The 23,584-nt window shown below is 42.6% G+C and overlaps 1 protein-coding gene and 1 pseudogene across 1 annotated transcript in view; both read left to right on the top strand.

Moving 5' to 3' along the window:
* Positions 1-9,740: 9,740 nt before the first annotated feature.
* Positions 9,741-13,622, top strand: LOC149971346 (uncharacterized; annotated as a pseudogene).
* A 4,134-nt stretch (positions 13,623-17,756) lies between these two features.
* The window catches only part of kcnk17 (potassium two pore domain channel subfamily K member 17), a 40,118-nt gene continuing 34,290 nt past the window's right edge, over positions 17,757-23,584 (top strand). Inside the window, exon 1 of the mRNA XM_021585498.2 lies at positions 17,757-17,972. Coding sequence (XP_021441173.2) covers positions 17,757-17,972 — 216 coding nt within the window. The remainder of the gene's footprint in view (positions 17,973-23,584) is intronic.

The following is a 23,584-nucleotide window of genomic DNA, read 5'->3' as shown; positions in this document are numbered from 1 at the left end:
TATAAACATCTTGTTAATCTACCCATCATGTCCGATTTAAAAAATGCTTTACAGCGAAAGCACAACATATGATCATGTTAGATCACCGCCAAGTCGAAAAAACACACAGCCATGCATATTTATATCCAAAAATCTCAGTTTACCTTGGCGCCTTACGTGCAGTAATGTTTTGATTCCAAAACATCTGGTGATTTTGCAGAAATGCTAAAAAAATTATTGATAAAAGATACTAGTGTTATTCACAGAATTAATGAGACTTCTCCTTAATGCAACCGCTGTGTCAGATTTCAAAAAAACTTTACGGAAAAAGCATAATCTGAGAACGGTGCTCAGAACCCAAAACAGCCAGAGGAATAGCCAATCAACAAAGTTAGAAACAACACCATAAATATTCACTTACCTTTGATGATCTTCATCAGAATGCACTCCCAGTAATCCCAGTTCGACAATAAATGACTGATTTGGTACATAAAGTTCCATCATTTATGTCCAAATAGCCACTTGTTGTTAGCATGTTCAGCCCAGTAATCCATCTTCATGAGGCGCGAACATTTCATCCAGACAAAAACTCGAATGTTCCGTTACAGTCCTTTAGAAACATGTCAAACGATGTATGAAATCCATCGTTAGGATGTTTTGAACATAAAACATCAATAATGTTCCAACCGGATAATTCCTTTGTCTTCAGAAAGGCACTGGAACGAGAGGTAACTCTGTCGGGAGCGTGCGTCATGAGACCAAGGCACTATGCCAGACCACTGACTCAAACAGGTCTCATGCGCCCCTCCTTTATAGTAGAATCCTCATTAAATTTTCAAAAGACAGTTGACATCTAGTGGAAGACCTAGGAAGTGCAATCTCATATCTCATATCTCAGTAGGTACTCGGTAGGCCAAGCTTTGAAAAACTACAACCTTCAGATGTCCCACTTCCTGGTTGGATTTTTCTTAGGTTTTCGCCAGCCATATGAGTTCTGTTATACTCACAGACATCATTCAAACAGTTTTAGAAACTTCAGAGTGTTTTCTATCCAATACTAATAATAATATGCATATATTAGCTTCTGGGACAGAGGAGGCAGTTCACTCTGGGCATGCTATTCATCCAAAAGTGAAAATGCTAAAAAGTCTACACAATGCCAGATGGGGATGCCTGAGCTAAGGCCAAAACGAGACTACACTACAAGGTGGAATTCAACATTTTATATGTTGAAGCGTGGAACCCCTTTAAGCAGGTCACTGTGGAGATCAGTGGAGAGAGGTACAGTAAGCAATTACTACATCATTATTTAATCCAGTATTATATATGTATATGAGCAGTAGATGAGAATGTAGTATCAGTAGACAAAACATGAACCTGAACTAATAAGTTACTGTTCTCTCTTTTCAGCTATGTGACAGCCTCAAAAATGATACTCCTGTGTAAGGGTCTGCAGCGAATCACAGCCAGCCACCAGAGATAAGCAAATGTAACCACAGGACATGTGACAGAGTTGATGGACACCCTATGTTCATCATTGGACAGAAAGTTCCACAGAATGGAATATAACCACGTGCTATCAGAAACCGCTGCACTTCACCACAGGTTTAAGAAGTGAGCCTTCAGTGATGCCAGAGCAATGGATGAGGCTCTTCACGAAGGAATCGAAGGAATCCCTCAGCAGATGCCATAATGGAGGTCTGATCCAATTTGGAGGAGCCCCTCCAAAGATCTGCAGATCCTCTGAGCTAGTGGAAGAACAAGGCCTCTGTCTACCCACGGCTTAAAGTCATGACAAGGAGACTCTGCATAGTGACCACATCCGTTCCATCTGAGAGGGTCTTCTCGAAAACGAGACAAATAATTACTGAGAGAAGAAACCACATCAGCCTCTCGAAAGTGAGGCAGCTTGCATTTCTGAATGCAAATCTCTCATAAAGGCAAAAGATGGTCAGTATTGCTGTGTGCTGCTGGTTATTACATGGCAATAAAGGAGAGAGAAAAGAGTGACCAATTGTAATGTTTTAAGTGGGATGCTGCAGTTCTGCACATTGTTATTTATTTTTCTTTGATATTGTGCAATATTCTATTATGTTGTTCAGATTGTATTCATTTTGAATTGTTACATTTATATGCACTTTGTTTATATACAGTCTTGGCCAAAAGTTTTGAGAATGACACAAATATATATATATAAGTCTGCTGCCTCAGTTTGTATGATGGCAATTTGCATATACTCCAGAATGTTATGAAGAGTGATCAGATGAATTGCAATTAATTGCAAAGTCCCTCTTTGCCATGCAGATGAATGGAATCCCCCCAAAAACACTGCATTTCAGCCCTGCCACAAAAGGACCAGGCTGGAGGACAAGGCTGGAGATCACTCTGTCATGCTGATTGAGTTCGAATAACAGACTGGAAGTTTCAAAATGAGGGTGGTGCTTGGAATCATGGTTCTTCCTCTGTCAGCTATGGTTACCTGCAAGGAAACATGTGCCTTCATCATTGCTTTGCACAAAAAGGGTTTCACAGGCAAGGATATTGCTGCCAGTAAGATTGCATTTTAATCAACGATTTATCGGATCATCAAGAACTTCAAGGAGAGCGGTTCAATTGTTGTGAAGAAGGCTTCAGGGTGCCCAAGAAAGCCCAGCAAGCGTCAGGACCGTCTCCTAAAGTTGATTCAGCTGCGGGATCGGGGCACCACCACTACAGAGCTTGCTCAGGAATGGCAGCAGGCAAGTGTGAGTCCATCTGCACGCACAGTGAGGTGCAGCCTTTTGGAGGATGGCCTGGTGTCAAGAAGGGCAGCAAAGAAGCCACTTCTCTCCAGGAAAAACATCAGGGACAGACTGATATTCTGCAAAAGGTACTGGGGTAAAGTCATTTTCTCTGATGAATCTCCTTTCCGATTATTTGGGTGATCCGGAAAAAAGCTTGTCCAGAGAAGACAAGGTGAGCGCTACCATCAGTCCTGTGTCATGCCAACAGTAAAGCATCCTGAGACCATTCATGTGTGGGGTTGCTTCTCAGCCAAGGGAGTGGGCTCACCCACAATTTTGCCTAAGAACACAGCCATGAATAAAGAATGGTACCAACATATCCTCCGAGAGCAACTTCTCCCAACCATCCAGGAACAGTTTGGTGATGAACAATGCCTTTTCCAGCATGATGGAGCACCTTGCCATAAGGCAAAAGTGATAACTAAGTGGCTCGGGGATCAAAACATCGATATTTTGGGTCCATGGCCTGGAAACTCCCCAGACCTTAATCCCATTGAGAATTTGTGGTCAATCCTCAAGAGGCGGGTGGACAAACAAAAACCCATAAATTCTGACAGTCTTTGACACTTATGAAATGTTTGAAATACTTAAATATTTCATAGTAACATCTGACAAAAATATCTAAAGACACTTAAGCAGCAAACTTTGTGAAAATTAATATTTGTGTCATTCTCAAAACTTTTGGCCATGACTGTACATTAAAAAGTTATATTTTAAATGTACATGTGTAATAGCATCCTTTTTTGAAATGTATTTCAATTTGTGGGATGCTGCAGTTTTGCAATTACATTTATTTTATTTTATGGTGCAATATTCCAATATTCTATTATGCTGTTGAAATTGTATTTGTTTTGAATGGTTAGATTTATATGCACTTTGTTTATAAACATTCAAAAGTTATACTTTAAATGCAAATGTTTAATAGCATTCTTTTTCATAACAAACCAATGCATTTTTAAATACATTGTGGTTAAGGTAGCGTATTATTTCATGTAATAGTTTAATTGGAATTGTTTTAACACCAACCATAGTCAAATTATCGTGATGATTTGATTCACTTGATGAAGACAACAGGACTGATAGCCATTGAATACAACAACCATGTTTCTGTTGCTAACAAATACAATAATTGGTGGTACAACTACAATTCACTAGAAAGGCCCAGTGGGAAATATGCAAACAAGGAAGAATAAATTCTCAAATTGAATTATATGTTCCCTCAACCTAAAATTCAAAGTTGAGTGAACATACAATTCAACTAGGTAATGTACGTATGTTGGTTCAGTTATATGCCTCTTTTGGTTCCAAACCCCCTCCTTTGGACCAATACCCATTCTCCCCAACTCAAACTCCCTATCCAGTGACATGAGCCTACCAGATGAGCTAAATAACTTCTATGCTCGCTTCGAGGCAAATAACACTGAAACATGCATGAGAGCATCAACTATTCCGGATGACAGTGTGATCACGCTCTCCGCAGCCAATGTGAGTAAGACCTTTAAACAGGTCTACATTCACATGGTCTGTAATACCAACATGTTTCAAGCAGACCACCATAGTACCTGTGCCCAAGAACACTAAGGTAACCTGCCTAAATGACTTCTGACCCGTAGCACTCACGTCTGTAGCCATGAAATGCTTTGAAAAGCTGGTCATGGCTCACATCAACACCATTATCTCATAAACCCAAGACCCACTCCAATTTGCATACTGCACCATCAGATCCACAGATGATGCAATGTCTATTGCACGCCATACTTCCCTTTCACACCTGGACAAAAGGAACACCTAATGTTGAAGTCGGAAGTTTACATACACCTTAGCCAAATACATTTAAACTCAGTATAACACAATTTCTGACATTTAATCCTAGTAAAAATGACCTGTTTTAGGTCAGTTAGGATCACCACTTTATTTTAAGAATGTGATATGTCAGAATAATAGTAGAGAAAATGATTTATTTCAGCTTTTATTTCTGTCATCACATTTCCAGTGGGTCAGAAGTTTACATACACTAAATTAGTATTTGGTAGCATTGCCTTTAAATTGTTTAACCTGGGTCAAACGTTTCAGCCTTCCACAAGCATCCCACAATAAGTTGGGTGAATTTTGGCCCATTCCTCCTGACAGAGCTGGTGTAACTGAGTTAGGTTTGTAGGCCTCCTTGCTCGCACACACTTTTTCAGTTCTGCCCACATATTTTCTATAAGATTGAGGTCAGGGCTTTGTGATGGCCACTCCATGACCTTGACTTTGTTGTCCTTAAACCTTTTTGCCACAACTTTAGAAGTATGCTTGGGGTCATTGTCCATTTGGAAGAACCATTTGCGACCAAGCTTGTCTTGAGATGCTGCTTCAATATATCCATATAGTATTCTTTCCTCCCATCTATTTTGTGAAGTGCATCAGTCCCTCCTGCTGCAAAGCACCCCCCACAACATGATGCTGACACCCCCGTGCTTCACGGTTGGGATGGTGTTCATTGGATTGCAAGACTCCCCCTTTTTCCTCCAAACATAACAAATGGTCATTATAGCCAAACAGTTCTATTTTTGTTTCATCAGACCAGTGGACATTTCTCCAAAAAGTACAATCTTTGTCCCCATGTACAGTTGCAAACCGTAGTCTGGCTTTTTATGGCGGTTTTGGAGCAGTGGCTTCCTCCTAGCTGAGCGGCCTTTCAGGTTATGTCGATATAGGACTCGTTTTACTGTGGATATGGATACTTTAATACCTGTTTCCTCCAGCATCTCCACAAGGTCCTTTGCTGTTGTTCTGGGATTGATTTGCACTTTTCGCACCAAAGTACGTTCATCTCTAGGAGACAGCACACGTCTCCTTCCTGATGGCTGCGTGGTCCCATGATGTTTATACTTGCGTATTATTGTTTGTACAAATAAACGTGGTACCTTCAGGCATTTGGAAATTGCTCCCAAGGATGAACCAGACTTGTGGAGGCCTACAATATTTTTCTGAGGTCTTGGCTGATTTAAAAAAAAAATCCCATGATGTCAAGCAAAGAGGCATTGAATTTGAAGGTAGACCTTGAAATACATCCACAGGTACACCTCCAACTGATTGAAATTATGTCAATTAGCCTATCAGAAGCTTCAAAAACCATGACATCATTTTCAGAAATTTTCCAAATTGTCTAAAGACACAGTCAATTTAGTGTATGTTAACTTCTGACCCACTGGAATTGTGATACAGTGAAATAATCTGTCTGTAAACAATTGTGGGAAAAATTACTTGTGTCATGCACAAAGCAGATGTCCTAACTGACTTGCCAAAACTATAGTTTTTTAATAAGATAATTGTGGAGTGATTGAAAAACTAGTTTTAATGACTCCAACCTAAGTGTATGTAAACTTCCGACTTCAACTATGTGAGAACGCTGTTCATTCACTACAGCTCAAAACTCATCACTAAGCTACTGACCCTGGGACTAAACACCTCCCTCTGCAGCTGGATCCTGGACTTCCTGACGGGCCGCCCCCAGATGGTAAGGGTAGGTAACAACACATCCGCCATGCTTATCCTCAACACGGGGACCCCTCAAGAGTGCGAGCTTAGTCCCCTCCTGTACTCCCTGTTCACTCATGACTGTACGGCCAGGCAAGACTCCAATACCATCATTAAGTTTGCTGATGACACAACAGTGTCTGATCACCGACAACGATGAGAAAGCCTATAAGGAGGAGGTCAGTGACCTGTCCGTGTGGTTCAAGGACAACAACCTCTCCCTCAACGTGATCAAGACAAAGGAGATGATTGTGGACTACAGGAAAAAAAGACCGAGCACCCCCCCATTCTCATTGACAGGGCTGTAGTGGAGCAGGTTGAGAGCTTCAAGTTTCTTGGTGTCCACATCACCAACAAACTAAAATGGTCCAAGCACACCAAGATAGTTGCGAAGAGGCCATGACAAAGCCTATTCCCCCTCAGGATACTGAAAAGATTTGGCATGGGTCCTCATATCCTCAAAAGGTTTTACAGCTGCACCATCGAGAGCATCCTGCCTGGTATGGCAACTGCTTGGCCTCTGACCGCAAGGCACTACAAAGGGTAGTGCGTACAGCCCAATACGCCTAGTGGTTAGAGCGTTGGACTAGTAACTGGAAGGTTGCAAGTTCAAACCCCCGAGCTGACAAGGTACAAATCTGTCGTTCTGCCCCTGAACAGGCAGTTAACCCACTGTTCCTAGGCCGTCATTGAAAATAAGAATTTGTTCTTAACTGACTTGCCTAGTTAAATAAAGGTAAAATAAAAAATAAAAACATCACCGTGGCCAAGCTTCCTGCCATCAAGGACCTCTATACCAGGCTGTGTCAAAGGAAATCCGTAAAAATTGTCTAAGACTCCAGTTACCCTAGTCATAGCCTGTTCTCTCTGCTACTACACGGCAAGCGGTACCGGAGCACTAAGTCTAGTTCCAAGAGGCTTCTAAACAGTTTCTACCCCCAAGCAATAAGACTCCTGAACAGCTAATGAAATGACTACCCAGACTATTTGCATTGCCTTCCCCTTCTACACTGCCTCTACTCTCTGTTATTATCTATACATAGACACTTTAATAACTCTACCTACATGTACAGTGGGGCAAAAAAGTATTTAGTCAGCCACCAATTGTGCAAGTTCTCCCACTTAAAAAGATGAGAGGCCTGTAATTTTCATCATAGGTACACTTCAACTATGACAGACAAAATGAGAGAAAAAATCCAGAAAATCACATTGTAGGATTTTTAATGAATTTATTTGCAAATTATGGTGGAAAATAAGTATTTGGTCACCTACAAACAAGCAAGATTTCTGGCTCTCACAGACCTGTAACTTCTTCTTTAAGAGGCTCCTCTGTCTTCCACTCGTTACCTGTATTAATGGCACCTGTTTGAACTTGTTATCAGTATGAAAGACTCCACTCGGGCCAAGACCAAAGAGCTGTCAAAGGACACCAGAAACAAAATTGTAGACCAGCACCAGGCTGGGAAGACTGAATCTGCAATAGGTAAGCAGCTTGGTTTGAAGAAATCAACTGTGGGAGCAATTATTAGGAAATGGAAGACAACTGATAATCTCCCTCGATCATGTATCGTGAGATGTTGAGTGAAAACCTCCTTGGCAGGCAAAAACCTGAGAAAAATCCATCCAGGAAGTGGAATTATTTTCATGTGGCTCTTTTTCAACTCAATACCTATAGAGAATCCAATCGGTTAGGAATCAGATTACAGTTCTTATGGCTTCCGTAGATGACAACAGTCTATAGACATGGTTTCAGGCTTTTATTTTGAAAAAATACAATTAAAAAGCCTTTTTGGTCAGAGGACAGAGGAAGTATGCAGACCTGAGAGCACGCCGTTTGTTATTTTTACTTTCTTTTGAAAACGGTATTGTCTGGTTGAAATATGTTTGATTATAAAGACAACAAACAACCTGAGGATTAATGAAAACATTGTTTGACATGTTTCGACAAACTTTACCGGTACTTTTAGTATGTATTCGTATGCCTGTTGTGACTGCCTTGGAGCCATTGGATTACTGAATGCTTATTATGTGTATTATGTGTTTCATCGGATGTTGGCCAGGTGGGACGCTAGCATCCCACATACCCTAGAGAGGATAAAGCTTTCTCAACAGCAGAGCTTTCTTTTCAGCACCATGGAGTGAATCCTTACTACCGCTACACCTGGCTATCAGCGGAACCGCGTCTGTCAGCGAAACAGTTCATTCAGCCTCATTTACTGCCTTATTTAAAAACACAGCTCATATGGCTGAATTGTTTAACCTGTTGCGTGCCCAAACTGAACTGGCTCCTACTCTGTCCCAGATGCTAATATATGCATATTATTAGTAGTATTGGATAGGAAACACTCTGAAGTTTCTAAAACTGTTTGAATGATGTCTGTGGGTATGAAAGAACTCATATGGCAAGCAGAAACCTGAGAAGAAATCCAAACAGAAATCCAAACAGTGCTTATTTAAATCCCTGATTGTTATGGATGTGCATGCACTTCCCAGGGCTTCCACTAGATGTCACCGTCTTTGGATCCTAGTTTTAAGATTATACTATAAAGGAGGGGATCTTCTTTTAGTGAGTGGTCTGGCAGTGAGTGGTCTGGCAGAGCGCCTCAGTCTCATGAAGCGCACTCCGGAGAGAGTTAGCTCCCGTTCCAATGCTTTTATTCAGACAATGAAATTCTCCGGTTGGAACCTTATTGATGATATATGTTAAAAACATCCTCAAGATTAATTGCAGACATGTTTTGACTTGTTTCTACGACCTGTAATGGAACTTGTTTAGTTTTTGTCATGGAGGAAATGGTCGCGCCTCCATGAAGATGGATTACTGGGCTGAACATGCCAACAGCAAGTGGCTAAATGATGGGCTTTATGGAACAAATCAGTCATTTGTCGAACGGGGATTCCTGGGAGTGCCTTCTGATGCAGATCATATAAGGTAAGTGAATATTTAGTGTTTTTCCTAACTAATGTTGACTCCAAGATGGCGGGATTGTCTAATTGTTTATAAGCAGGTACTGAGCGCCGTTCTCAGATTATGCTTTTTCTGTCATTTGTTTTTGAAATCTGGCACAGCGGTTGCATAGAGGATCAGTCTATCTTTAAAACCAGTTGGATATAGGGGGAACTCTTTTAATTTTTGGATGAAAAACGTTCCCGTTTTAAACAAGATATTTTGTCACGAAAAGATGCTCGACTATGCATATAATTGACAGCTTTGGAAAGAAAACACTCTGACGTTTCCAAAACTGCAAAGATATTGTCTGTGAGTGCCACAGAACTGATGTTACAGGCGAAACCCAGATAAAAATCCAATCAGGAAGTGCCTCATTTTTTGAAACCGCCTCATGCCAATGCCTCCTTATATGGCTGTGAAGGAGCTAGGAGTCAGCTTACATTTTCCACGTTTTCCCCAAGGTGTCTACAGCATTGTGACGTCTTTTTAGGCATTTCCATTGGAGAATGGCTGTAAGAGACCATATAGGGCGAGTGTTCGCATGGTGTCCCCCGGAGGAAACCTTGCGTAAAATACTGAGGTAGCCATTTTTCCAATCGTTTCTTATGAGACGGATATATTATCGAATACATATGTTAAAAACACCTTGAGGATGGATCCTAAACAACGTTTGCCGTGTTTCTGTCGATATTATGGAGTAAATTTTTTTTAAAGTTCGGCGTTGTAATGGTAGCATTTTCCGGTCGATTTTCTCAGCCAAGCACGATGAACAAACGGGAGCTATTTCGCCTACAAAAATAATATTTTTGGAAAAAAGGAACATTTGCTATCTAACTGGGAGTCTCCTGAGTGAAAGCATCTGACGTTCTTCAAAGGTAAATGATTTAATTTGGTTGCTTTTCTTATTTTCGTGAAAATGTTGCCTGCTGCCAGCAGAGCTAGCATAGCATTATGCCATGATAAACTTACACAAATTCTTGTCTAGCGTTGGCTGTAACGCATATTTTGAAAATCTGAGATGACAGTGTTAACAAAAGGCTAAGCTTGTGTTTGAATATATTTATTTCATTTCATTTGCGATTTTCATGAATAGGAAAAGTTGCGTTATGGTAATGCGCTTGAGGCTATGATTACGCTCCCGGATACGGGATTGCTCGTCGCTAGAGGTTAATTCTGTGAATAACACTTGCATCTTTTATCAATGTTTATTATGAGTATTTCTGGGAAAATCACTGGATGTTTTGGAATCAAAATATTACTGAACGTAACGCTGTCACACCCTGAACTTAGTATTCTTTGTTTTCCTTGTTATTTTGGTTAGGTCAGGGTGTGACATGGGTGATGTTTTTGTATGTTTATGGGGCTGTCTCCTTTCTAGGTATATTGTATGTCTATTGTTGCCTAGATTGGTTCTCAATTAGAGGCAGCTGTCTATCGTTGTCTCTGATTGGGAACCATATTTAGGCAGCCATATTCTGTGGGTAGTTTGTGGGTGATTGTTTCGTGGTCTGTGTTTGTTTCACCACACGGTACTGTGGTACTCTTCAGACGAAGAGGAGGAAATCAGCCGTGACAGAATCACCCACCAGTACAGGACCAAGCAGCGTGGTGTCAGGCAGCTGCAGGAGGAGCAGCGCAATCAGGACTATTGGACTTGGGAGGAGATACTGGATGGAGATGGACCCTGGACGCAGCCTGGGGAATATCGCTGCCCCAAGGCAGAGCTGGAGGCAGCCAAAGCGGAGAGGCGGCAGTTTGAGGAGGCAGCATGGAAGCAGGGCTGGAAGCCCGAGAGTCAGCCCCAAAAAGTTATTGCGGGGGGCACAGGAAGTATGGCAAAGCCAGGTAGGAGACCTGCGCCAACTTCCTGTGCTTACCGGAGAGCGAGAGGGACCGGGCAGGCACCGTGTTATGCTGTGGAGCGCACGGTGTCCCCAGTGCGGGTGCATAGCCCGGTGCGATACATACGAGCTCCTCGTATCGGCCGGGCTAGAGTGGGCATCGAGCCAGGTGCCATGAAGCTGGCTCTACGCATCTGGTCTCCAGTGCGTCTCTTTGGGCCGGCATACATGGCACCAGCCTTACACATGGTGTCCCCGGTTAGCCAGCACAGCCCAGTGCGGGCTATTCCACCTCGCCGCACTGGCAGGGCGACCGGGAGCATTCAACCAGGTAAGGTTGGGCAGGCTCGGTGCTCAAGAGCTCCAGTGCGCCTGCACGGTCCGGTCTATCCAGTGCCACCTACACGCACCAGCCCTCCGGTGGCAGCCCCCCGTACCAGGTTTCCTGTGCGTGTCCAGAGCCCAGTACTCCTTATTCCTCCTCCCCGCATTCGCCCTGGGGTGCGTCCTCAGCCCAGTACCACCGGCGCCGGCACCACGTACCAGGCCTACAGTGCGCCTCACCTGTCCAGCGCAGCTAGAGCCTTCTTCCTCTCCAGCGCCGCTAGAGTCTCCCGCCTATCCAGAGCTGCTAGAGTCTCCCGCCTGTCCAGAGCTGCTAGTGTCTCCCGCCTATCCAGAGCTGCTAGAGTCTCCCGCCTGTCCAGAGCTTCTAGAGTCTCCCGCCTGTCCAGAGCTTCTAGAGTCTCCTGCCTGTCCAGAGCTGCTAGAGTCTCCTGCCTGTCCAGAGCTGCTAGAGTCTCCCGCCTGTCCAGAGCTGCTAGAGTCTCCCGCCTGTCCAGAGCTGCTAGAGTCTCCCGCCTGTCCAGAGCTGCTAGAGTCTCCCGCCTGTCCAGAGCTGCTAGAGTCTCCCGCCTGTCCAGAGCTGCTAGAGTCTCCCGCCTGTCCAGAGCTGCTAGAGTCTCCCGCCTGTCCAGAGCTGCTAGTCTCCCGCCTGTCCAGAGCTGCTAGAGTCTCCCGCCTGTCCAGAGTTGTTAGTCTCCCGCCTGTCCAGAGCTGCTAGAAACTCCCGCCTGTCCAGAGTTGTTAGAGTCTCCCGCCTGTCCAGAGCTGCTAGAGTCTCCCGCCTGTCCAGAGCAGCCAGAGCCGCCAGTCTGCAAGGAGCCGCCAGAGCCGCCAGTCAGCCAGGAGCTGTCAGAGCCGCCAGTCAGCCAGGATCCGCCAGAGCCGCCAGTCAGCCAGGATCCGCCAGAGCCGCCAGTCAGCCAGGATCCGCCAGAGCCGCCAGGATCTTCCAGAGTCTTCAGCCAGTCCGGAGTTGCCCCTCAGTCCGGAGCTGCCCCTCAGTCCGGAGCTGCCCCTCAGTCCGGAGCTGCCCCTCAGTCCGGAGCTGCCCCTCAGTCCAGTGGGGCCATTTTGTAGGGTTGCCAATCCTAGGTTGACGGCGAGGGTCGCCGTTCCTAGGAGGAGACTAAAGAGGACAAAGACTATGGTGTGGTGGGGTCCACATCCAGCGCCAGAGCCGCTACCATGGACAGACGCCCACCCAAACCCTGCCCTATAAGTTTAGGTGTGCGGCCGGGAGTCCGCACCTTTGGGGGGGGTGAGTACTGTCACACACTGACCTTAGTATTCTTTGTTTTCCTTGTTATTTTGGTTAGGTCAGGGTGTGACATGGGTGATGTATGTGTATTTTGTCTAGGGGTTTTGTATGTTTATGGGGCTCCTTTCTAGGTATATTGTATATTCTAGGTATATTGCATGTTCAGACGAAGAGGAGGAAATCAGCCGTGACAAACGCGCCAATGTAAACTGAGATTTATTTTATAAATATGAACTTTATTGGACAAAACGTACATGTATTGTGTAACATGATGTCCTATGAGTGTCATCTGAGGAAGATCATCAAAGGTTAGTGATTAATTTAATCTCTATTTGTGCTTTTTGTGACTCCTCTCTTTGGCTGGAAAATGGCTGTGTTTTTGTGACTTGACTCTGACCTAACATAATCATATGTTGTGCTTTCGCTGTAAATCATTTTTGAAATCGGACACCATGGGTAGATTAACAAGATGTTTATCTTTCATTTGCTGTGTTGGACTTGTTAATGTGTGAAAGTTTAATATTTCTAAAAAATATTTTTGAATTTCGCGCGCTGCCTTTTCAGCGGAATGTTGAGGTGGGGTTCCGCTATCGGAACGCTTGGCCTAGACAGTTAACCACTGATTCCTTGTCTGGTCTCTTCTCTGCACCTGGGTCCAACTTTACCACATCACAGCAAGCTTCTGTCTCAACATGGACCCAGCAGAGATCACCCAGATCCAGAATGCTATAACCCAACAAGGAGCACTGCTAGAGCTGCAGCAAGAAAAACTCTCCCAAATATCAGAGACCCTCCGGGCACTTACAGATTCCCTCCAACCATGGCACAACCCTAACCCAGGAGGAGCCAATGCCAAAGTCTCGTCACCCAGTAATACAGGCATCGCCATAGTTCCTCCACAGAACCTGCACCGGCAACCCAAGATCCCAGCCCCCGAGCGGTAAGACAGCCACCCGGGACTATGCATGGGGTTCCTCACTCAGTGCTCTCTGGTGTTTGAGCTACAGTCCTCCTTGTTCCACGCGATTGGGCCATGATCGCCTACATCATCTCTCTACTCTTGGGCAAGGCCCTGGCGTAGGCTACGGTGGTGTGGGAACAGCCACCACCATCCGCACCCTCGCCGCCAAGAGTGGGTGGAATACTGAGGCACTGGTCACCACTTTCCGCTCCAAGAAGGGGGGGGGGGGAAGGGGGGGGGGGGGTACTGCCATGGTTCCACTTGTCACTAGAGGGCAGTAGAGACGGTCCTAGAGACATGAATGGCACTCAGGTGTGGCCTATTTACTCATTATGATTTCCCTGTTAAGAGGTGTGTTTTCTGTTGTCCTTTGCAGTAGCTTATATTGTTTACTGTGTGCGTTCGTTTCCTGAGTGAGTTGTCGAGATTTTGTGTGTAAGGACAGACGCTGCGAGACGAGAAGCAAGTATAGGGAGTGAATATTTAATAAATAACCTGTAACGGGAGTCGTCGTCTGAAGAAGAGGAATCGGACCAAAGCGCAGCGTGGTAAGTGTTCATAACTTTAGATTGTTATTTTGTTATATTGTTCAGTTACAAAGAGAAATAAACGAAACCGAAACAGTCCTGTCAGGTGCAAAACACTAAACAGAAAACAACTACCCACAAAAACCATGTGGGAAAAGCTACCCAAGTATGGTTCCCAATCAGAGACAACGATAGACAGCTGTCCCTGATTGAGAACCATACCCGGCCAAAACAAAGAAATACAAAAACATAGAAAAAAGAACATAGAATGCCCACCCAAATCACAGCCTGACCAAACCAAAATAGAGACATAAAAAGCTCTAAGGTCAGGGTGTGACATAACCGACATAAAACAAAACAAGGACAGCGTCTGGACAGGGGAAACAAAACATGAATGCTGACATGGGGATAAAACTGAGGAATAGACAGATATAGGCACCCTCGAGCGCCAGAGAGGGGAAGCGGGAGCAGGCGTGACATAGTGTTTGTTGTTTTTTCAAGTGTACTGTGATCCTGCGGCTACCGTTTCTCAGTAAAGTATTATGTTTCTCCTTAACCACTGATTCCTCGTCTGGTCTCTTCTCTGCACCTGGGTCCAATCTTACCACGTCACACTTAGAAAAAAAGTGCTAAGTAGAAGCATACAGGGTTCTTTGGTTTGTCCCCATAGGTGAACCCTTTTTGGTGCTGTGTAGAACCCTTTTCAGAGTGTTCGATCTAGAACCATCTATGTAGGGTTTTTCAAAGAACCTCCTGTATATGGTTCTACCAAGAACCATTTGATCATCTAAAGGTTCTTCATAGAACCATCTGTGAAGAGTTCTACCAAGAACACTTTTATCTTTGGAACCCTCTATAAACAATTCCACCAGCTTTATTAGCCTTTAAAATAAATTGTATTATTCATTACAATACATATCATAAGGCCTTTATTTGAGGGCCTAATTATACCAGTGGTGTTAGGAATCTCCTGGTTTACAAGCCACATCAGACCTACAAGTCACATTATGCTGGCTTGCAAAGTGATGGGTAATTTCTATTGGAACTCAGCCAGAGTTAGGATATCCAACAAGTGGAATTGTTAATCGCCTGCAACCTGCATTCAGAATAAATGCCAGTGTAGGAAAGATTGAATACTAGACTACCTCAATCATCTAAACTGGAACAACCGTCTCAGTAGCGGTTGCAATAAATCCAATTACTAACAGATTGAATTAGTTTAGAAGACGTATCAACCATGCAATGTTCATGCAAAAACACATATATTACAATAAAACAAACAATTCTGAAAATCGCCCTGCAACAGAGCATGCTGGGAAATATTATATATGGTTCAATGTAGAACACCTTGACTTCCAATAAATAATTCTTGCCTTCCAAAGAATCCTCAAAGAAACTTTTCTTCAAAAAACTATTCTTAGGATGATAAAGATTCTAGGTAGAACCCTTTGCCTTACAAATAACCATTGTCTTCCAAAAAGGTTATTCTGATCAAAACAGTTCTTGGTAGAACCCTATCCCTTCCAAAATATCCCTTTTGGAACCCTTAGGTCTAAGATTGTGCTGGTGACACTCTGCTAATCATCAGATGGGAGGGGAGAAGTTAGGGGGCACACGTAGGTAAAAGTGGGGCCCTGCCTTGATTGGGTAACTGATAATTTAATTAAATGCATAATAAATACGTGACTGGTCTAATCAATTGTGTGAGTCATATTCCCAAGAACAGATAAAAAAGGTGATCTTGCATGGATCCCCAGACCGAGGCTGATTGACCGTCATCTTGAACTTCTTCCATTTTCTAATAATTGCGCCAACAGTTGTTGCCTTCTCACCAAGCTGCTTGCCTATTGTCCTGTAGCCCATCCCAGCCTTGTGCAGGTCTACAATTTTATCCCTGATGTCCTTACTCAGCTCTCTGGTCTTGGCCAATGTGGATAGTTTGGAGTCTGTTTGATTGAGTGTGTGGACAGGTGTCTTTTATACAGGTAACGAGTTCAAACAGGTGCAGTTAATACAGGTAATGAGTGGAGAACAGTAGGGCTTCTTAAAGAAAAACTAACAGGTCTGTGAGAGCTGGAATTCTTACTGGTTGGTAGGTGATCAAATACTTACGTCATGCAATAAAATGCACATTTTATTTGATTTTTTTACAGACCTTTACATGCTTGGTAAGTAGGATAACCTGCAAAATCGGCAGTGTATCAAAAACTTGTTCTCCCCACTGTACATGTATTGTGTAACATGAAGTCCTATGAGTGTCATCTGATGAAGATCATCAAAGATTAGTGATTCATTTTTGCTTTTTGTGACTCCTCTCTTTGGCTGGAAAAATGGCTGTGTTTTTCTGTGAGTTGGTGCTGACCTAACATAATCGTTTGTGGTGCTTTCGCTGTAAAGCCTATTTGAAATGTGCAAAGAAGCCACTACTAAAGGACACCAATAATAATAAGAGATTTACTTTGGCCAAGAAAAACGAGGAATGGACATTAGACCGGTGGAAATCTGTCCTTTGGTCTGATGAGTACAAATTTGATATTTTTGATTCCAACCTCCATGTCTTTGTGAGATGCAGAGAAGGTGAACGGATGATCTCCGCATCCATCTGCATCATGGTTCCCACCGTGATGCATGAAGGAAGTGTGAATGTTTGGAGGTGCTTTGCTGGTGACACTGTCAGTGACTTATTTAGATGTCAAGGCACACTTAACAAACAAGGCACACTTAACAAACCAACCCATCTGGTTTGTGCTTAGTGGGTCTACCATTTGTTTTTCAACAGGACAATGACTCATCACACCTCCAGGCTGTGTAAAGGATATTTGACCAAGAAGGAGAGTGATGGAGGGCTGCATCAGATGACCTGGCCTCCACAATCACCTGACCTCAACCCAATTGAGATGATTTGGGATGGGTTGGACCGTAGAGTGAAGGAAAAGCAGCCAACAAGTGCTCAGCATATGTGGGAACTCCTTCAAGACTGTTGGAAAAACATTCCAGTTGAAGCTGGTTGGCTTCTTTGAAGAATCTCAAATATAAAATATATTTTAGTTACGACATGATTACATATGTTTTATTTCATAGTTTTGATGTCTTCATTATTATTCTACAATGTAGAAAATAATACAAATAAAGAAATACCCTTGAATGAGCAGAAGTTTGAAACAAAAATGTGAGCATCACACAACAGAACACTTCAACTGGAACGACACTCAGTAATGGTTGCACAAAAATAACTGTGTGCCAACCACATGGGGCCAATAGGGTAATTTTTCTGGGATCAGTGTCTTGACCTTTTTACTATTGAGCCTCCTTTCCCCTAACCTGCAACACAGGCCCCCGTATATCCCTACATCTCTTCTCTCTCTATTTCCCTCACTCTGTGTCAGTCTACCTGGTCAGATTTGCATGCTAAACCTTGGGAGGTTGAAACAGGAGTGCGTGCGGGTGGGGATTAATTTGCCTGCAACGCAATGAAGGGGAAGGGAGAGCCAGGCTGGCTTGATTCTCACCACTTGTCTACTTAGTTTGTTCGCTGAGGTAGAATAACCCTGTCAGAAGTCTTGAGGCAGCCCCAAGCCCTTGGTGTCAACATGGCTTGTCTCAGTGGGTTCAGCCTGTCTCGCATCCCCTCTATCCTGATGTTGGCGGTACTGTACGTGGCCTATGTGTTGATCGGAGGACTGATCTTCTGGAAGCTGGAAGGAGGTCTGGTGCGGCAGGAAAAAACCCGTATACTTGAGGAGAAGAGATCACTACTAGACACATACCCCTGTCTGAACCAAGAGGCCCTGGATACTATAGCTCAGGTGAGTCAGTGTGAGAGAGAGATGGTGCTAACATGTGTCCTTTGTCCTGATATTCTCTGCATTCTGATTGTGCACAAGTTTTTAGACAGTTAAAAAACGCATTGAGATCTGATTGAGATTGAGACTATTTAAAACATAATTATCTTGACCTCTAAAATCATTGACAGGGGGCAAATTTGATGTATGGCATCAATATGTCTTAAAATAATTAAATAAATACATATTTGTTTGAAAGAATATCTGTCAAGAAATTTGAATACAAGAGGGGACCAGAAAATCTGGTCACAATGTGGACCAGAGTATACAACTGTTGTCTACGAAGTATGTGACAAATACAATATTATTTGACAGAGTGGACGGATAAGAGAGATATTTTAATACCATGTGCAAATGTGACAAAACTTGATCACAGTTATTGGATCACCTTGATCAGATCACAAAAAACATATGTTAGCATAAGTTGTAAACATGACTTGAGTTAATGGCAGATGTGTTTGGGAGAATATTCAACCTCCAATCAAGATTTTTGATGTAGCCTTTTTCCATATTGCATTTATTTTTAAATGATTCATTTCTTAATATTATTTATATATTTATATTTATTTAAGACAGACTAGGCACATTAGGGGAGACAGACTAGGCACATATGAGAGGCAGTTAATAAATGACTCCTGAAAGCAGAGTAGAGTTGTGGCAGTGTTACCCACTCAGCCACAATAAGACAACGTATTTACATTTCTACATACTGCCAAATGTCGACAAAACAAATTACGATAGACAAGATGGGATCTTTTTGTGTCTGTAAAATTAAATATGTGAGAAATGTTGGTGGAGATTGAAATATTGATATAATAACCATCATATTGAACTTGGTGTTTATTAGGCTACAAATTAAATAATTTACGATGAACTTCACAGTGTGCTGAAAGTGAAATGTGATCAGCTTGATGCTCCTGTCCAATAAATATCAAAAATCTTATTCTGGCGACATGATGATCGATACTTGGCTGCGTTTGACAAATAAAAATAATCTTGCTCTTTTGTCTATCGTAATCTCATCATATTGGCTATCCTATCCGCACCGTATCTGCAAATTGTTGGCTGGAGCATACTTGCTAATGCCAGAGTGGGCACACTCGCTATACAGTATATCACAACTTTTTTGGGTGAGAAAACCAGTTCAAATGTATTTTTATGGTGCACTACATCATCACGCACAGCCTTTTATCTGCAACAAGTCAAATTTGATCTGAATCTCTGGTGGGAAAATGCGCATACTGTTTTTATGCAGATTTTAGAATATTCAATATTCACATGAGAATCTGTTGCCGATTTAATGGAAACCTAGCTACTGGTCCATTTACAAGTTAAATTGAGGATAATACTAGTCTGTCAAGAGGTGCTGACTCACTGCTGGATTGTTGACTGATGTTCAAAAGGCAAGGAGGCAATCCTTTCCCATGCAAATTGGCTACTTTAAACAATGCACTGCTTTGCCTGAGTGTCAACCCTGGACCTACATGGTCCATGTTAAGATCGCCTGGGTGTTCCCAAGTAATCCTTTTTGTGATGTAAGAACTCTCTCAACCTTTATAAAAGGTTACAAAATGTTCTTGAATTATCATTTTTTATTCAACTTTAAAAGCTTTAGCTGTGCATTTATGTAAAGTGGTGGGTAGTTTTAAGGGGATTGATGTTGGGCATCTGTGGACAGGTAGGTCTGCAGCAGGTTCAAGCAGTGGCAGATATGTGTGCAGTAGCATTGCGTAGGTAAAATCAGTAGGGAAGCCATATTACAACCTATGTGTTGTGATAATTGCATTGTTTGCTCTATAACCTGTTAGTTCATATGCCACCGTGATATACAGTGCCTTCGGAAAGTATTCAGACCCCTTAACTTTTTCCACATTTTGTTAGGCTACAGACTTAATTTAAATTATATTTTAAATTTCCACAATCTATCCACAAAACCCTTTAATGATGAAGCAAAAACAGGTTTTGACATTTTGCTAATTTAATAAAAATAAAAAACTGAAATGACATTTACATAAGTATTCAGACCCTTTACTCAGTATTTTGTTGAAGCACCTTTGGTCGCGATTATAGCCTACATTATTTTTGGGTAGGACGCTACAAGCTGGCATACCTGTATTCAGGCCAAAGAGTTCAATCTTGGTTTCATCACACCAGAGAATCTTGTTTTTCATGTTCTGAGATTATTTTACTGGGGAGTGGCTTCTGTCCGGCCACCCTACTATAAAGGCCTGATTGGTGGAGTGCTGCAGAGATGGTTCTGAAAGGTTCTCCCATCTCCACAGAGGAACTTAAGAGCTCTGTCAGAGTGACCATCAGGTTCTTAGTCACCTCCTTGACCCCCCATTGCTCAGTTTGACCAGGCGGCCAGCTCTAGGAAGAGTCTTGGTGGTTCCAAACTTCTTCCACTTAAAAATAATGGAGGCCACTGTGTTTTTGGGGACCTTCAATGCTGAAGACATTTTTTGGTACCCTCCTCCAGATCTGCCCCTCGACACAATCTTGTCTCAGTGCTCTACGGACAATTCTTTCGACCTCATGGCCTGGTTTTTGCTCTAACATTTTTTAAATCAATTTTGGAATAAGGCTGTGACGTAACAACATGTGTAAAAAGTTAAGGTCTGAATATTTTCCGAAGGCAGAATAAAAACGTTTGTTTCATCACAAAACAGGAGGGCATCATCTGTCCAGTAACATCCACAAAGCATATTGTATTTAACAAACTGTTACATAACCTACAGCATGGTCAAACAAGTTCTTGTTTCCGAAATGTTCAGACTACTAAACAACTGTTGATTTAGAACCTTGAAGAGTTACCGCAAGTCTTAAAGAAAACAGGAGCTGCCTCCACTATTCCAGCACTATTTCAACTTTAACATCATCAAATCACCTACGTTTACTCTAATACCAAAAACAATTTCGTCCAATCAACGTAAGATGAATATAATGTGAGTGTGTGTGTGTGCGTGTGTGCGTGCAGGTAGAAAAAAACATGTTGACTCACCCTACTTGTAGAGGAACACTAATGCCATCCTCCTCTCTTTCATGTGACCTAAACGGTCTATGACTGTCATACAGTACACGCTTTTATTTGTGTTGTCCTGGGCTACCTGGCTAAAATGCTTGCTCGCTAGCCTAACTTCCCTTCATGGGCAACGATGTGCCGGGTAGTTAACATTAGCCTACTATATCTAGGTACATATAGAACATCCATCCTCTCAGGCTAGGGGCACAATGTATGAATTTATGGTTGGATCAGAATCACCGTTATAATCATTGGCCAGTATGGAGAAATAAGTAAAACCACAAGTCCAAATCCCTATCTTCATCCAGGGCTAATTTAGTGAATGGACAATTTTAGCTACCTGGCTTGCCACCAGAGGACAACACAACGAGATGCAACAATTTACGTTTTTCCTGTCAATGACGTTTTGCTTTTGATGTGAAGACAAATCCAAACTGGCTTCTCTTGACACTTTATTTTTATGCGTCAGGACCATTCACAGTTGATCTCACTCAGATTAGCTCAAAAATGATTGGCTATTATTTTATTGCTTTTATTATCAAGTGAGGCTAAATGCTCCCTGGCTTCCCTTACTATTGAATTCAATGCTACAGGCAGCAATAATGTCATACATTCAGCTTCTTGCAAATTGAAGGAAAAATATTTTCTTCTTGGTAACATCTTTGGGCCTCCATGAATATACACCACTGTATGTGTGTACGGTATATGTGGAGTAACTGTCAAACTTGTGATGCTCTCTGCGAAGACGTTTATGTAATAGGCTGTGTCAACATCTTAATTCTGACACAGCTCCGAGACATACCTCACTACAAGGGATTTTCAGGTCTAATGTACATCATCTTCTTGACAACTGTGGTCCATTGACCTAAAAGTCCAGAATGAGCACAAGCGACCGTAAAGAGATGAAACGGTGGTTACAGTCTGTCCACCAAGTAAGCAAACTGTTATATAACCTTGACTTATGACAGAGTTAGCGTGGCTGTCTCGAGTAGGGGCCTTGAAAGTTGACCACTAGATTGCTGGGTTAGATTGTAGCTTTTCTTATCTAAGCAGAATGTGTTTGCTCTGTAAAGGGGAGACTGTTTACTCTGTAAAGGGGAGACTGTTTACACTAGTTGACCTCATGCCTTAGAGTTTGGTTAGTAGACGAAATAGCTAGCTGAGCAGCAAGAAGTGGGACGGGAATTAAATCAAACCTCTGAGGTAAACCTGCCCCACAGAAAAAATACAAGTTAATCTACGGTTGAGTAGGCCTAAATAAATGTTTTTATGTCCCAATGTTATTCCTCCTTAAAAGTAAATAAATGTGCCGGGGGCTGGTTAAGTGGAAGTCCTGCTGCCTCCAGGGTAGAACTTGAACATATCTGAAATATATACAGTACCAGTCAAAATTTTGGACACACCTACTAATTCAGGGGTTTTTCTTTATTTTTACTATTTTCTACAATGTGGAATAATAGTGAGGCCATCACAACTATGAAATAACACATATGGAATCATCTAGTAACCAAAAAAGGGTTAAACAAATTAAATTATATTTTATACTTGAGATTCTTGAAAGTAGCCACCATTTGCCTTGATGACAGCTTTGTACACTCTTGGCATTCTCTCAACCAGCTTCATGAGGTAGTCACCTGGAATGCATTTCAATTAACAGGTGTGCTTTGTTAAAAGTTATTTGGTAAAAGACCAAGTCCATATTATGGCAAGAACACCTCAAATAAGCAAAGAGAAACAACAGTCCATCATTACTTTAAGACACAAAGGTCTTTGAAAGTTTCTTCAAGTGCAATTGCAAAAACCAAGAAGCGCTATGATGATACTGGTTCACATGAGGACCGCCACAGGAAAGGATGGCCCAGAGTTACCTCTGCTACAGAGGATAAGTGCAGCCTCAGAAATTGCAGCCCAAATAAATGCTTCACACAGTTCAAGTAACAGTATTCGTCGCCAGACCCATTGGCTCCAGGTCATCTATAAGTCTTTGCTAGGTAAAGCTCCGCCTTATCTCAGCTCACTGTTCACGATAACAACACCCACCCGTAGCACACGCTCCAGCAGGTATATCTCACTGGTCATCCCTAAAGCCAACACCTCCTTTGGCTGTCTTTCCTTCCAGTTCTCTGCCGCCAATGACTGGAACGAATTGCAAAAATCGCTGAAGTTGGAGACTTATATCTCCCTTACTAACTTTAAACATCAGCTATCTGAGCAGCTAACCGATCGCTGCAGCTGTACACAGCCCATCCAATCTATTTACCTCAACCCCTATTGTATCTATTGACTTTTTGCGCTTTTGCACAGCTGTATTTCTACTTGCACATCATCATCTGGACATCTATCACTCCAGTGTTAATTTGCTAAATTGTATTTACTTTGCTACAATGGCCTTTTTATTGCCTTACCTCCTCATGCCATTTGCACACACTGTATATAGACTTTTTTCTATTGTGTTATTGACTGTACGTTTGTTTATTCCATGTGTAACTCTGTGTTGTTGTTTGTGTTGCACTGCTTTGCTTTATCTTAGCCAGGTCACAGTTGTAAATGAGAA

The sequence above is a fragment of the Oncorhynchus mykiss genome, chromosome 26 (assembly GCF_057628025.1).
Source record: "Oncorhynchus mykiss isolate SJ-2025 chromosome 26, ASM5762802v1, whole genome shotgun sequence".
Taxonomy (NCBI): Eukaryota; Metazoa; Chordata; class Actinopteri; order Salmoniformes; family Salmonidae; genus Oncorhynchus; species Oncorhynchus mykiss.
The sequence above is the reverse complement of the archived record's forward strand: the minus strand, read 5'-3'. Positions and strand labels throughout refer to the sequence as shown.